The sequence below is a fragment of the Oryzias latipes genome, chromosome 19 (assembly GCF_053564925.1).
Source record: "Oryzias latipes strain Hd-rR chromosome 19, Olatipes_Hd-rR_3.1".
NCBI lineage: Eukaryota > Metazoa > Chordata > Actinopteri > Beloniformes > Adrianichthyidae > Oryzias > Oryzias latipes.
Window position 1 is genome coordinate 9,489,301 of NC_136255.1, and position 16,469 is coordinate 9,505,769.

At 41.8% G+C, this 16,469-nt stretch overlaps 1 protein-coding gene across 14 annotated transcripts; it reads left to right on the plus strand.

Moving 5' to 3' along the window:
* Positions 1–760: 760 nt before the first annotated feature.
* Positions 761–13,371, plus strand: LOC105353799 (uncharacterized). 14 transcript variants are annotated; one of them, XM_078937769.1, is made up of 8 exons: positions 761–2,397; positions 5,948–6,136; positions 6,520–6,678; positions 9,268–9,336; positions 9,763–9,830; positions 9,910–10,055; positions 10,671–11,260; positions 11,410–13,371. In XM_078937769.1, the coding sequence occupies exons 1-2, from the start codon at positions 970–972 to the stop codon at positions 5,972–5,974; spliced, it is 1,455 nt and encodes a 484-aa protein (XP_078793895.1). In that variant the 5' UTR covers positions 761–969; the 3' UTR covers positions 5,975–6,136; positions 6,520–6,678; positions 9,268–9,336; positions 9,763–9,830; positions 9,910–10,055; positions 10,671–11,260; positions 11,410–13,371. The 14 variants fall into 14 exon arrangements, with proteins under 14 accessions (XP_078793895.1, XP_078793893.1, XP_078793898.1 ...); XM_078937767.1 differs by lacking the exon at positions 9,268–9,336 and having other exon boundaries at positions 10,671–10,873; positions 11,053–11,260; XM_078937772.1 differs by lacking the exon at positions 9,268–9,336 and having other exon boundaries at positions 10,671–10,873; positions 11,207–11,260.
* Positions 13,372–16,469: the final 3,098 nt, after the last annotated feature.

A 16,469-nucleotide genomic window follows, 5' to 3' on the forward strand; every position in this document is an offset into this window, starting at 1 on the left:
TACGAATTTCATGATTTATATCAGTTTTATTTTGGAAAGGTAACGAACATATTTAAATAATGCTCTAAACGTAAGTCCAGGAGAGTCCTAGTCATGTGTCCTGTCAGATCGAGGCATAACGTATCTTACGTCAGCATACAGCCCTTCCAAGGACAGCAGCAACAGCAGCAACATTTTACTATTATTTATCATGCTTGATAAGCTCATAACAATAAATTTATTTCTGTCTTTGAGCTGTTAATTTTTGTTTTTTTTCCTTCTAATCATACATTCTCATAAAAAAAGTAAATTTCTCCGTTAGTACGTTACATTAAGTGTACATATTAGTACCTTTTAGCTTTTGTACCTAAGGATACTGCCCCTGTGACACGTTTGTACCTTTTTCTGAGAGTGTATGCCAGAGTTTCTTAATTCTGGCCCATGGGATCCATTTTCCTGCAGAGTTTAGCTCCAACCTTTATCTAACTTCCCTGCCTGTAACGTTAAACTTTTTAGTGATCCTAAAGACCTTGATTAACTTGTTCAGGTGTGTTTGATTGGGACTGGAGCTGAACTCTGCAGGAAAATGGATCTCGCGGTCAGGGGTGAGAGCCCCTGTTGTAAAAGTAGTTTTTTCTTTAAATATTTTTCAATTAAAGCTATTTTTACACTTATAAATGTCCATTGAAAAATACATTGCTTTTTTTATGTTAAACCCCCAAGCTCACAATTGTAGTATCAGGTGACACAAAGGGGTAGGAACCTTTGTATGGGTGGATTTGTACCTGGAGGGAAGAGCAATAAAAGCGGAACCTGTGTGAAGCTACCAGCGTGTCTCGTGTGTTGGTGATATAAAAATATATAAACTCAGCCACTTGAACATGGTGTCAGAAGTGAACCCAGGAGGGGTTTGAACTGAAGAACTCAGGATAAAAATAATAGTGTGGATTTTGCCGCTCGTAGTCGCCATCGAAGTCCGGGACGGCCGCCATGAGTCGATTCCAGGTACCCCCACCTCAGAAGTTTTCCTTCAAGGCAGATGACTGGCCTAAGTGGATAAAGCGTTTTGAAAGGTTCCGGATTGCGTCTGGTTTGGAGACTCAAGCCGAGGAGAACCAAGTGAACGCGCTGATTTATTCCATGGGGGAGGAAGCCGAGGATATTCTGGTCTCGCTGCACCTGAGTCCGGAGGAGGCAGTCGACTTCCACACAGTCAAGACAAGGCTGGACACTCATTTCGTGGCTCGCAGAAATATAATTTTTGAAAGAGCAAAGTTCAACCAACGACAGCAGGAGATGGAAGAGACGGTCGACAGCTTCCACACTGCGCTGCAATGCCTGGCGGAGCACTGCGGCTACGGCGCTCTTCACAGCGAGATGGTGAGAGACAGATTTGTTGTGGGTTTGAAAGACAAACGGTTATCGGAACAACTACAGATGGATCCAGAGCTGACGTTAGAAAACGCAGTTAATAGAGCACGACAGAGTGAGCAGGTTAAAAGGCAGCAAGAGATGCTTCACAGTAACTTCAGAGCGGATGTGCAAGTGGATGGCGTGCACGCGCGTCAACACGGCGGCGCGCGAGCGAAGACAAGAGCACCGCCAAAAGTAATGACACACACACAGGACACAGTAATTCAGTGCACAAGATGTGGAGATTCAAGAGGACATAGCATGCAGCAATGCCCAGCACGTGAAGCAGTGTGCAATCAGTGCAGGAAAAAGGGACATTATGCAAGAGTCTGCAGAACCAAACAGAGGAAAGACATGAAAATTGCTATGGTGACAGAGGACTCAAATGATGGATTTGCTTTTTTAGGTTCAATGTCTGATAAAAACACAATAAGTCCTTGGATCACAGAAGTGGATGTGAACAGCCATAGCACAGTGTTTAAAATTGACACTGGAGCTGATGTGACTGCAGTTTCAGAGACGTTGTACAAAGGACAGTTTGGCAAGCTGGAGAAGCCAACAAAAGTCTTACGAGGACCAGGAGGTTCACGGTTACAAGTCCAAGGTATGTTCACAGCTAACCTTCACAAAAATAACAAAAACACAAAGGAGGACATCTATGTTGTGAAAGGTTTGAGTATGCCGCTCCTGAGTGGGACAGCAGCTATTGCTCTACAGCTGGTTGCCAGAGTAGAGAACATCATTCTGGACTCCACAGCGACTGTTAAAAGGGAGTTCCCTAGGCTTTTCAGTGGACTCGGAAAAATGGAGGGAGAGTACAACATTGTGCTGAAACCGAACGCTCAGCCTTTCTCTCTGTCCACACCAAGACGCATATCTCTTCCCCTTATGCCAAAGGTTAAGGAGGAGCTGACCCGAATGGAGCAGCAGGGGGTCATCTCAAAAGTAGACCAGCCAACTGAGTGGTGTGCACCCATGGTGGTGGTGCCAAAACGCACAGGCAGGGTGAGGATCTGCACTGACCTAACTGAACTGAATAAATCTGTGTTAAGAGAAAAACATCCTCTTCCGTCTGTTGAAAACACATTAGGGCAGCTGGCTGGAGCCAAAGTATTTTCAAAGTTGGATGCTAATGCTGGATTCTGGCAGATTCCACTATCTAAAGACTCTTCTCTGTTGACTACCTTTATAACTCCTTTTGGACGATACTGCTACAATCGTCTGTGTTTTGGGATCTCGTCTGCACCCGAGCACTTCCAGAAACGAATGTCACGTATCCTGGAGGGTCTCGACGGAGTTTTGTGTCAGATGGATGACGTTCTCATCTGGGGAACCACACAAGAAGAACATGATGAGAGACTGAGAAGAGCATTATCTCGTCTCCAAGAGGCAGGTGTCACATTAAATGACAAATGTGAGTTTTCAAAAAGCAGGATTAAATTCTTGGGTCAGATTATTGAAGGATCAGGAGTCAGCCCAGACCCTGAAAAGGTTAAAGCCATCACAGGCATGCAGGAGCCTACCAATGTGAGCGAGGTGAGACGTTTTCTTGGAATGGCAAATCACCTTGGAAAGTTTTTGCCTCACCTAGCAGAAAAGACACGCCCTCTGAGAGACCTGCTGAGGAAGTCTAACATGTGGAACTGGGGTTCACAGCAGCAGAAAGCCTTTGAGAGTATCAGAGCTGATCTGACGACACCCCCGGGACTCGCTCTGTATAACCCAAATGCTGAAACGCTGGTGTCTGCAGATTCTTCTTCCTATGGGATGGGCGCGGTTCTCCTCCAAAAACAAGAAAATGGAGGATGGAAACCGGTCGCGTATGCGTCCAGAGCTTTGAGCGAAACAGAGCAGCGCTACGCCCAAATTGAGAAGGAGGCGTTGGCCTTGACGTGGGCATGTGAGAGGTTTCAAGAGTTTCTCATCGGGAAATGTTTTCACATGGAAACGGATCACAAACCGTTAGTCCCACTGCTGGGATCAAAGAGATTGGATGAGCTGCCACCCCGCATACAACGCTTACGTATGAGACTGATGAGGTTTTCTTTTACCATCTCTCATGTCGCAGGCAAAAACATCGCAACGGCAGACGTTCTGTCAAGAGCTCCTGTTGGAGGGAATGATTCTGACTTATCGGAGGAAGATATCAACCTGTATGTGGACGCGGTCATAAGCAGCCTACCAGCTACTGAGAGCAGGCTTCAGCAAATTAAGACTCATCAGGAGAATGACGTCATGGTTCAGCAACTCAAAAAGTGCTGCGTGGAAGGATGGCCAGATAAGTTCTCAGCTGACAGATCCCTGCAGCCTTAAGGCCCGTTCACACCGGGACGAATATTCGCCAGGCGTTATTCGCCAGCGTTTTTCGCCACGTTTTTTGTGTTCACACCCAGGCGATTTTCGCTGACGATGAGTGGAGTGAACATGCAATTTCATTCCCTGACATTAGATGGCGCTTAATGTAAAACAGAAATACTCCTGTACACAAGGTGGCGCTGCGCAACTTTACGCTTCTTAAAGTCGCTTTTCACTCAGAAGAAGACAGCAAGTATTTACACGGTTGTCAGAACCAAACAAAGAAAACATGAATATTTCAAGCACCAGTAGCTCCAACTGGTGCTTGGTTCGGGGATGTTTTAGAATGTCCGTCATTATTGCTTCGCGGCTGTGTAGACGCTACTTGGCGTCTATCTTCTTCGCTGGTATGTGTGCTCAGCAAGGCAGTTTTGTGTTTGAGCGCCCCCAAGTTGTGTTTTACTGTAACTTCAGAAGCTCCAGACACGTGAGCAAAAGCGCCGTTCTCATTGGTCGAGTAGATTTCGACGCGACGCGTCGAAAAAAAAAAACGTACCCGAGGCGTTTTTTTTTTTTGACGCTTTAACGCCTGGCGTTTTTTCGCGTCGGTGTGCACACTCTCATTGGGGCCCTTTGTTTAGTCACGAGGCGTTAAACGTCGGCGAAAATCGCCGGCGAAATTCGTCCCGGTGTGAACAGGCCTTTACTTGCAGTACTCAGGAGATCTCTCAGTTCACAGCGGTTTGCTACTTTACGGTAGCAGAATAGTGATTCCTGCATCACTGAAGAAGGACATTCTTTCAAAGCTGCATGAAGGACATCTGGGGATAACCAAATGCAGAGCAAGAGCCAAGCAGTCAGTTTGGTGGCCAGGTCTCAGTAAAGAGTTAACAGAAATGATAGAAAAATGTGATGTCTGTGCTCGTGAGAGAACAAACCTGAGGGAAACTTTAATTCCTACTGAGTTTCCTACAAGACCATGGTCCACAGTAGGAGCAGACCTGTTTCAGTTTGGTTCACAGCATTACTTGATTGTGGTGGACTATCATTCCAGGTATTTTGAGGTGGCCAAGCTGACATCTACAACATCTGAAGGTGTTATTGAACACTTTAAATCTGTGTTTGCACGACACGGCATTCCGGATGAGGTGCGCACGGATAATGGACCACAATTTAGTTCTGAGCACTTCCGTAATTTTGTGCGCTGCTGGAACTTCAAACACGTGACTTCAAGCCCGCATTTCCCACAGAGCAACGGTGAGGCGGAACGAGCTGTGAGAATCTTCTCAAGAAGTCTGGGGATCCATATCTTGCTCTCATGGCTTATCGTTCTGCGCCTCTAGCAAATGGATACAGCCCTGCAGAACTTCTGATGGGCAGAAGGATAAGGACGACTGTTCCTATGATTTCTTCTCAGCTTAATCCAGAAGGTGCGGATATGAAGCGGCTGAGGAAGATTGAGCAGAAGTACAGACAAAAGCTTCAGCAAGATTATAACAGCAGACACAGAGCACATGATTTGTCTCAGTTACAGCCTGGAGATCATGTGTGGGTTAAAGGTCTGCAGGAGAGGGGCACGGTTGTTTCTGCTGCAAATACTCCAAGGTCGTACGTCATAGATACACCAAAGGGGGTCCTGCGGAGGAACAGATACCACCTTTCACCAACTCCTGTGGCTCCAGAAACACCTGCTCTTTCTCCCCCGCAAGATACGAGAGGAAGTGTGGCCCCTGAAGAAAACGAGTTGGAACAGGAGACTTCAGTGTCTGAGAGACGGTTTCCAGTAAGAGCCAGGGCGCCGCCAGCGTACCTAAAGGACTATGTTTGTTCAAACAATAGGAACTGAGTGAGTTCTGGGGCAGAATAATCCCCACACTCAGATTGAGGATCTGAGTAGTCTATCTCATTCCTCATAGATAGAAGTTTGTGGTTTTATGTTGAAATGCATGGAGTTGTTAATGGGTTCACTAGGATGTGCACTTCATGTTGGTTATGTGTATGAACACTTTACAGAGGAGCAGTGCAGTGTTACTGCTGAGAAATCTTTTTGTTATGTTACCCTGACGTTCTTCATTTAAGAAAGGGGGATGTAGTATCAGGTGACACAAAGGGGTAGGAACCTTTGTATGGGTGGATTTGTACCTGGAGGGAAGAGCAATAAAAGCGGAACCTGTGTGAAGTGTGTTGGTGATATAAAAATATATAAACTCAGCCACTTGAACAACAATGATTATACTTTTTTTCTCTCTTCTTTTTTCAGAAAATGAAGTGGATGGGTAAACAATAGAATGTGGCCTCACAGAGAACATGATCTCATATTTATTTCAGAGCTCCTTTTAAAAAAACAGGCCAAGTTTGAAAAATTTGTACACGAAATGAGGGAGGTGGTAACAATACCACCAGAAACCGTGCCAGCAGAATCCTTTCAAAAAACTTCGACTACAGAAATGTAAGTATAACATTGAGTATTATGTATTTATTATATTGGTCCAATGTTTAGTCGACCGATATAGATTTTTTTTTTTATGCCTGATGCCGATATCTTAGAAAGTAGGCTGGCCAAGCAGCACACAGAAAGAAACTCAGTTAACATATTGTGCTAAACATTCCAAATGTGGGGGTTTTATATTTATAATATATGATGCAGTTAAGGTTAGGCTGGAACAATGTGTAAATGTAATTGGTTATGTAAACGGACTTGCAAGAAATGTGTCTATTCATCCCGCTGTTTATATTCAGCTGTTATTACAAAAAAATATGTTCCTTATGGTGGCTAATCATTAATATTAATACTAATGCAAGTTCTTAACTACTACCCCATCCTCTCTGCAGAAATGCAACAAGTGGTAGACTGCCTTCTGGATTTGCCATTCCACCATTTCCTAGAGATCTTCAGGCCAAGCTTGATAACAAAGAACCATGCCATAAGTCCTCTAAGGATAGACACAGAATTATTAGAGTTCTTCATGAAGCCATGATAGAACACACAATGTAAGTCAGCAACTTGAAAAGCAAGATAAATAATTTGACTGCATATATGAAGCAATTCTTTGTTGACATGCATTTAAAGTATTTGTTATTTAAAAGTAATACAAATTAAAGATAATTGTATTATTTAAAGAAGTTCCTAATGGGCCAGCTGGTTTTTAATTAAAACGTTCAGGTATCCAACCAATGCAGAATTTGTGCAGGTGGCAAAATCACTTATCTTGAAATATCCTTTCCTAAAGGATCTTGAAAGGAATGGCTATGTAAGTTACAAGCAATGGACTTTATATCATGTGAAATTATTTTACCACTGTAAATAAGAGTTACAAAAGGTCATTGTTCCAATAATGATATGATCCTAAATATAGTTTACATCAACAATTTTAAATATCAAAAATTGGTGGTTCTGTTTATATGCGTTCACAAAAATGACGTCAAAGTCTCTTGGATGTTTCCCTCATGTGTTAGCACACTTGGGATCAGTCCCTCAAACACAAATTTAAAGCTTAGCGTGCACCTCTGGTCCATGATCATGAGGTAAGAATGAGTAAGGAGAAGTTTGGGCACAAGAAAGTGAGACTCTCTGGACAATCTCCAGCAGCCTGTCGCAGATCTGAGTTAGGGGTAAGTGGATTCCTGTAGTTCAAACCGTTTATTAGTCAAGAGCCAAATTCAATAAGACATCTGAAAAGTAATTGAATTAGGGCTGTGTTTGTCATCATCACAAATACTAAGTGTTTTTAACCTTTTGCTTACTTTAGTTTTCATAAATTTAAATACATATAAGTACAAGCAAAACCATACATTTACAGTTTGTAAAATACATGCTGATGTCTAAGGAAATGTTTATAATGATCCTTACAAATATAATCTGACTACGTTTTTATTGATATCATATACAGATTGTGTAGGTAACTATGAAGTTTACACTGTTCTATAAGTACTGAGATTGATTCATAACTTAGTTTTGTGAACTAGTCATCAGTTTTTTAGTCAGTGCAGTACTATTATCTAGAGTCTCTAGGACAATAATGTTTCAAAAAAAAACGTTAAACATTTGCATTTGGATGACTAAATTTTTAAACTGGTCATTTTTTAATGTCATTTACATAGTGGACCCAAAAGTCTATAAACCCTAAAAAAAAGCCCAGAACTTGTCAAAACTGTAGTAAATTAGTCATAATTTCATTCTAAACAAGCATGCAAAAATTTAAGAGCGATTGGGCAAAAACTAACACTAAAATGGTTATAATGGTTAAAAACACAGTTTTGTTGTACAAATTGCAATTATAACCACTAGATGGCAGTGGAAGACCAATAATAGGCTAATTTAATGTCCTAAAAAAGTATTACGGATTAATGCTAAGACTCTAAATCAGTGGCCCCCAACCCCCGGGCCGCGTACCGGCACCGGTCCGTGGGTCACCTGGTACCGGGCCGCAGAGAAAGAATAAATAACTTACATTACTTGCGTCTTATTTAATTCGGAATCTCAAAGATGTTTTCGTTGAAAAACTGTTTCTGGGCGTAGTAACGTATGCAAGCATCAATGTTGGAAAGGGGCAATTCAAACTACTCATGACTTCGCTTTTTCCTTTTTGTTATCGTGCAAAGTCGGTTGATGTGTGTGTCACCATGTTTATTATCATGAGTTTTTGGAAGCAGTAAAATTGTTCATGGGAGAAAAGAACAAAACGTACACTGCAAAAAACCACCATCTTAATTCTTGAAAAAAGTACTTGTTTTTAGTAGAAATTGACTAGAAATAAGTCAAATTATCTGCCAGTGTAAATTTTACTTAAGATGTCTTGATTTAAGAAAAAATATCTAACCCTTAGTAAATGGGTTAAATGTTGAAATCTTTTATTCATATTCAATTTTTTTATTCAACTTACAAATTGAGATTTATCCTGGGGAAAATTAAAAACTCTTCCTGATCTGACAAAAATTGTCTCCCTTTTTAACAAGTTGAAGCTTTTCAAAGTGCACAGACACCTGACTGAGCATGCCTGTGTGAATAGTGTGGCGACCAGGGGGTTAGCCCCGCCTTCAGCCCCTCATGGGAATTGGGGAATCTTGGGTGTAAAACCATTAGTGAGGTGGCTATGAGCAGAAGTGAGGTTCATGGTGTTTGGGTACTGGCAGTTGAATCCAAGTAAGTACAATGCTGAGCTAGTAGAAAGCAGGTGTCTTGTGTCTACTTGTGTCTTTGCTTCTGGGGTGAACAAGCTGAGTCATTTCAATATTCATAAACATGCCATCAATCTAATGATTTTCATGACAAAGACCTATCATAAAACTATAAATAAAAAAAATCTTAAAGAATTATTGTTTTTTTTACTGAAAGTTAAAATACAACTTGAAACAAACACAAGTACAATACTTGCTGTTGTGTTGTAAGGAGAGGAGTGTTTAATGGAAAGTAATATGGCTTTAATTGCGCGTTTGTGCAAGTCAGTGTGATGTGTTTTACTGTCAGTCATACATCCAGGTTGGCCAAGATTTTCTTAAAGTGCTTTAACCCCAGTAATCACTGCTTGCAGTTGTATTTTTTATCATTTTTAATATGGACTTTTAAATTTGATCCAATAGGTGGTTGCTGTTATTGGTGCATCATCCGTTGAGGGTCATGTGAATGTCCTGCATATCCAGTACAGCAAGGTGCGACCAGACACCTTGGTGGTCAAAGACTGAATGCAGCGAACCTTTGCATGGCGAAGAAGGGAGATAAGAGATGGAATGACTGTGGAGGATATACAATACATAAACAACATCACCAGAACTGTTCTGAGTCACTTCACAAGCATTTAACCATTTAATTTGAGTTTTGTGATCTGGTTTGGAACCGAAATTGGTACAGAGAACCGTGGATTTTCACTGGTACCAGTGGAAAGCTACACCGCTAAAGACGAGCTTTGGCTGGTATTTTTGTTAGAATAGGAGATGCAGGAGTAGCCATTTGGCCGATTAAATCCATGAAAGATTTGTTGATACCTTTGATACGAGAAATAAGATCTTCTTGGACAGAGGTGATGCGGGTAATGGCGCTGTACAGGAGTTCTAAATATAATCCGTGTTCGTTAACAGCGAGGCGGAGTCCTTCTGGGTCAGCTGCGTCCGGGAGTTGGCCAGTTCGTTCTGTCATGATACTGCAGGTGGGTGGAACCCAGATGCTGAAACCCAGAACGAGGACAGGTGAATTTTGGGATAAGAAGACTTTGTTTGTTTCTCCAGAGATGAGGTTGATCGAGGCAGGAAGCGATCCGGACGTGGACGTGACTGATGGCGTGGCTGGAGGGCTTAATGCAGTTAGCGTTTGCCGTGGTGTCTTCCAGGTTCCTGGGCGGCTGAGTGGATGATCCACGCTGACTTCACTCGTGGTAGGTTGATGATCCTGGGACAAGGAGCATAAGGTTAGAGCGAGAACGAAGCAAAGCATGAGGTTACTGAGCATGACTTTGACCAGGGCTAGTCACCATAAGGGGCAACGAACTGGCGTTGAACTGAAGGATGAGGTCTCCTTATAAAACAGCAAGGCAGATGATGAGAGTGGAGTCAGCTGGTGGTAATCAGGGAAGCAGCAGGCAGAGCTGGAGGGGGAGGAGTCTGACAGGGACCATGACATATTTAATAGAATCAAATAAACACAAAGAAAAAATAATTTTATGATCTTTTATATTCCTAACTACTCAGTGTTTTAACAGGGCCTGTTAGGATGAACAAAGAGCTGATTTCCTGGAGATGGAAAATGTTTTTAGATCAGTTAATGAGGGCAATTTCCCACGGGACACTTGACCATCTCGCACGGCACACTAGTGTGCCGCGGCACACTGGTTGAAAAACACTGCGATAGATGATAGTATTGTGTATCAACGATAATAGATAGCAGATGTCTGTCGATAGTCAAGGCAATTTTAGGCTCATTCTCCTATTAATGTATTAAATATTTATTATTATCATTATTATAAGGTGGCTTATTATAATTTGGCTATCAGATTAAAGTTGCAACACAGCAAACCGGACCAAGAAACCACAACTCTTCAAAGAAAACACGGCACTGCTCCTGTAAAACAAAGACGGTTGGAAAACCTGGACCGGATCCCCTCCACAAAGGACTGGATATAGGAAACAACGTCCAACGTCCCAGGAACCCGGAACGGATTTCTAAGGAGTACTGGACTGAACAAGAAAACAAAAGGTACTCAGGAGAACTAGACTGTGTGGCCTTGCTTTCTAACTTCATTTCAGCAATATCCTCCTAAAGTAACAGTGACAATAAAAGAATTTAAACGAACTTTGGGCTTTTGTGTGTGTAAAGAGCAGAGGGTGTGGATAACATCCTTTGTGACAATGGATTTTTTTTGTATCTTATGTCAGGAGAGAGACCTGACTGGCACCTCAAAGAAAAGTCATCCACAAACTGTCACAAGAGAAGCATGTTTTTTCCTGTGCTGGATATTATTATGATTATTTATTTATTTTTAATGTAATTATTGGCCAGGACTTACTTATTTATTTTATTTTACAATAGATTCTGAATTTCGTGCAGCAATGATTCTGCTGCCCCACATCTTTAAAGAGAAAGGTGAGAGCTTTATCAGACTTGAAGAGGTATGAAACTGTTTAACTCTCACTTTGTAATGCTCTGCTACATGTCCAGTTATGCATTTCTGACAGATGTTGCATTGTTTTACTGATGGATGTCAACACTTTTTTTTTCTTTTCATTTCACAGTGTGATGCAGATACTCCATACCCAACCATACAGCTGGTGGAAACTGACTGGAAAATGGCTTTCTCCAAGAGGGTTCAAGGCTTTGTCAAAGTGGATGGTGTGGAGGTATGCATGGCAATAGGAGTTGAAGAAGGGATAATTGCAGCCTTTCAGTGCTTACTATGTTTTCAACTTGGCTTATCCACCCTACATGAAAAATACACTGACCTTTCTGCAGCATGCCATTGCAAAGATTACTGAGGTGGGTGGCAAGCCCCTTCCAATAACTATCACCAGAATAATTAATGTCCTGTGCTAAAAATGCCACAACTATATCGATGCACGGTGGCGCAGTGGTTAGCGCTCCTGCCTCACAGCAAGAAGGTTCAAGTCCCGGCTAGGGGACCTGAACCAGAACATCAATGGGGGACCTTTCTGTGTGGAGTTTGCATGTTCTCCCCGTGCATGCGTGGGTTTTCTCCAGGATCTCCGGCTTCCTCCCACTGTCCAAAAACATGCTTCATAGGTTGATTGGCAACTCTAAATTGACCATAGGTGTGAGTGTGAGAGTGAATGGACGTGTGATTGAGGATATTCTACCCTGCGACAGATTGGCGACCAGTCCAGGGCATCCCTTGCCACGCCCAAGTGGCCGGGATAGGCTCCGGCAACCCCGTGACCCCGAAAGGGAAAAACGGTCAAGAAGATGAATGAATAAATGAATATATCGATACACAAGGTGTAGAAGAAAAACCTTCACTTTAATGAAACTAATTCAACGTGTTGGTCTGGTTCACAACCATGAACCCAATTTCAGCATCACTTGTGGACTGAATAACTGTAAGTCATCTTTTACAATATATGAGTCTTTCAGGTGTCACGTCAATCGAAAACATAGGAAGCTTGTTCTGCCTCATGAGGATATGGATGCTACTGAATACATGGACAATGACAATGATTTTGAAAACATGGACTGTCACTATGATCTGGAGAATACCAGTGAGCTACATCAATGATTGGACCTTACTTTGGTGCATCCGTTTCGAGGCTAAGCATCAGTATTTTAAGACTGTTGCTAGCAGCTGTAGAAATGTCATTAACATTTCCAGAACCTTAAGTGAGAGGCACCAAATGAAACAATGCTGGGAATTTTCCCAGCACAATATCCTTGATGAATTTGAGATGGTAGTAGGTAGGAGTATAGAGACACCGTTTTCATTGCTCCCTTTAGACCTACAGAAAATTTTTTCAAACGTACATGGAGATGAGGATTTCAACATTCAGCGTGTTTCAAATTAGACTGTTGACAGTGTGAAGTACGCTTTAAAAGACGTATTCATAGTTAACTATGTCCATGCAGAGGAAATTCCTATGTTTTTCCAAATTAAAACATTTTAAATGTCAATACTGTAGGGTTTCTGTGTGGCAAGTTTTTAATACCGGTGTCATATGATTCACACTTTCATGCATACACAGTAAAAGTTGACTTGGAATAGAGTGTTATGAAACCAGGACAAGAGATGGACTTTCAGGCCCTTGACACGTACTCTGCTGATGACAAATTGTTTGTTGTCCTCAAGAATGTTTTGAAACTTATTGAAATGTGTACTGTTGGAAAAAATATTGCTTTATAACTCTTGATGTTCAAAACTGTTTTTAGAAAATGTAGAATGCAGTAGAAATATGTACTTAAAATGAGGTCTAGTGCTACTTTTGTTGATGTCACAAGTTTTATTTCATGGTTTAGAAAAATGGTTAATGAAATGCTATGTACTGTTTACAATTGATCAAATGTTAAAGTTATAGTTACAATGAATGCAGTGTGAACTGAAGGAAAAATATAGATTTTTCATTATTGTAAAATTGCAAATGTTTGTAAATATATGCATCCTGTTGTGACACTGTGGAGCTTAAAACATTCATACTGTGAAAAATGTCAGAATTTTAACTGTTTTGAATGTTTAATAAATGCGATAAACAGTATACTGGTCTTTTAATGTGCTGTATCTAGTACATATTTGCCATCAAAGGGTACAAAAGGCTTGCCACTGGGGTAGTACCCTTAAAAGAACAAATTTGCACCTTTTTTAAAGGTACATTATGGTACTATAGCACTATAAGGTACAATTGAGTCCACAGAGGTACATATTTGTCTTTGAAAGCTACATACTGAAAGGGTACAGATACATACCAATATGAAAGGGTACAACAGGTGTACCCTTGAGGGTACTGCCACAGTGACAAGCCATTGTACCTCTAAAAGTACAAATCTTGCACATTTTTTCTGACAGTGTAGTGACAGAAAAAGAAGAGTGAGCACTGACATCATCGCCCCGCTTCCTCCCTGGAACTGCTGACTGGAAATGATTTATGCAACAGCTTTTGTGAGGTGGATGTGAAAACGAGAATGCAATCCCCTCTTTCCATTATCGCTTTAATTACATCACAGAATAAGCGTTGTCCTTCATCGAATGTGATGACATACCAGACAATCGGGAAGAAATACCAACACCAGAGGCTGCCTTACACCATCAACATCTCCAGTCTATTGCCAATGACATTCCTCCATTGGATAAGAATGCCAAGATTCTTCTTCTGCTTGGCAGAGACATTCTTCAAGTCCACAAGGTGAGAGAGTGGAAAAATGGTCCAGGAAACTCACCCTTTGAACAGAGACTTGACCTAGGATGGGTGTTGGTTGGTGATGTGTGTTTAGGTAAAGTCCATAAACCAATCATTCACAGCTACAAAACCAACCTTCATTTTTCAGACCTTGCACATTTTTTCTGACAGTGTAGTGACAGAAAAAGAAGAGTGAGCACTGACATCATCGCCCCGCTTCCTCCCTGGAACTGCTGACTGGAAATGATTTATGCAACAGCTTTTGTGAGGTGGATGTGAAAACGAGAATGCAATCCCCTCTTTCCATTATCGCTTTAATTACCCAATCAATCAGCCCCATCTTAAACCACAGCTTTTCCCCCAGTCGCTGCCACGCTGGCGCAGCCAATGACTCATTTGGTCTGACAGTCTTCAAAAGAACTGTAGATGATGAAAAACTATCCCTCTCAACAGAGGATGAACGATTTCTAAAAATAATGGACAGAGAAGTTTTTCAAGACGAGACACAATCTTGGGTGGCCCCACTTCCATTCAAATCACAAAGACCACTTTTGCCAAACAACCATGAAGAAGCCAAGAACCGACTTTCTTCTTTGCAATAAAAAAATGAAAGCAATAAACTGATTCTTCATCTTCGGCTTACGTTCCAGTGTGCGTACACTGGAACGTAAGCCGAAGATGAAGAATCAGTTTATTGCTTTCATGCAGAAGATGTTTGACCAAAACCACGCAGAAATGGCCCCTCCACTGCCTAAAGGAAAGGAGTGTTGGTACCTACCAATGTTTGGAGTTTACCACCCTCGAAAAACCTGAACAGATCAGAGTCGTGTTCAACTCTAGCGCACAATTCAAAGGTATCTCTCTAAACAATGTCCTGCTCACCGGACCCAACCTGAATAACAATCTGTTAGGAGTTCTCTTACGTTTTAGAAGAGAAAAGGTAGCTGTCATGGCAGACATAGAGCAGATGTTCCATTGTTTTGTTGTAAGAGAGGATCACAGAGATTTCCTGCGCTTTTTGTGGTATCGCAATAATGATCCCACCAAAGACATTGTTGAATACAGAATGCGAGTTTATGTATTTGGCAATAGCCCTTCACCAGCAGTAGCGATTTCTTGTCTCAGAAGAGCTGCAATGAAAGGAGAGCAACTGTATGGATCAGACATCCGGAACTTTGTGGAAAGAGAGTTCTATGTGGATGATGGGCTGATTTCAAGACCTACTGAAAAAGAGGTCCTTTCATTGCTGAAGAAAACTCAAACCTCTCTATCAAAGTCCAACTTAAGACTCCATAAGATCACTTCCAACAGCAAAGAGGTGTTGAAAGCCTTCCCAGAAGAGGATCATGCAAAGAACATCAAAGACCTCTTTCTGGATGAGGAAGTCTTTCCAACACAACGAAGTCTTGGGTTGAGCTGGGAGGTCAAGAAAGACACCTTCACCTTCCAGGTATCCATTGATGACAAACCATTCACTCGTCGTGGAGTTCTCTATACTGTGAACAGTCTGTTCGACCCCCTGGGTCTTGTTGCTCGAGTCACAATTCAGGGAAAATTCCTCCTAAGAGAAGTGACAAAGGAAGGAAGTGATTAGGATGATCTTCTTCGACAAGACAAATGGAACATGTGGAAAATATGGAGAGATTCACTTCAAGAGCTCAAAAAAGCCTACACAAAGGCATTCCTTTCAACGCCAAGAAAAATGAGATATGCATCTTCTCAGATGCCTCAACCAAAGCCATTGGAGTGGTAGCATATCTCAGAAAAACCCAAGAAAATGGTGAAATTCATGTGGGATTTATTGCTGGAAAAGCCAAGTTAACACCTGTATCTGAACCCACTATTCCTCTTTCGGAGTTGTGTGCTGCTGTACTAGCTGTAGAAATGGCTGAATACATCACAGAAGAAATCGACATCCACCTTAGTGCAGTGACCTTCTATTGTGACAGCAAGGTAGTACTGGGATACATACACAACCAGTCCAAACGTTTCTATATGTATGTGCACAACAGGGTCCAAAGAATTCAACAGTCCACTGAGCCAAAACAGTGGGAATATGTGCCTACTGAACATAACCCTGCAGATCATGCTTCCAGGTCAGTCCAAGCCTCGCAGCTTGTTGAAACCAACTGGTTTACAGGTTCACCCTTTCTTTACAAGGTCCAGTTAACCAATGAGCTCCAAGAGACCTTTGAGCTTGTTAACCCAGACTTGGATGTCTAAATTCGACCTCAAGTTACAAGTTCTGTGACTAATCTTGTTGAGAAGAAGACTCTCAATCCTGACAAGTTTACAAGATTTTCTTCCTGGAAATCCCTACAAAGGTCAGTTGCTTCCCTTATCCACATTGTGCATTCCTTCAAAGTGAAGAATAAGGTTTGTCATGGCTGGCATTGGTGTCCGAAGCCTCGCACTGTCAGTGAGTTGTCCACAGCATCTACAGTGGTTCTTCTTTCAGT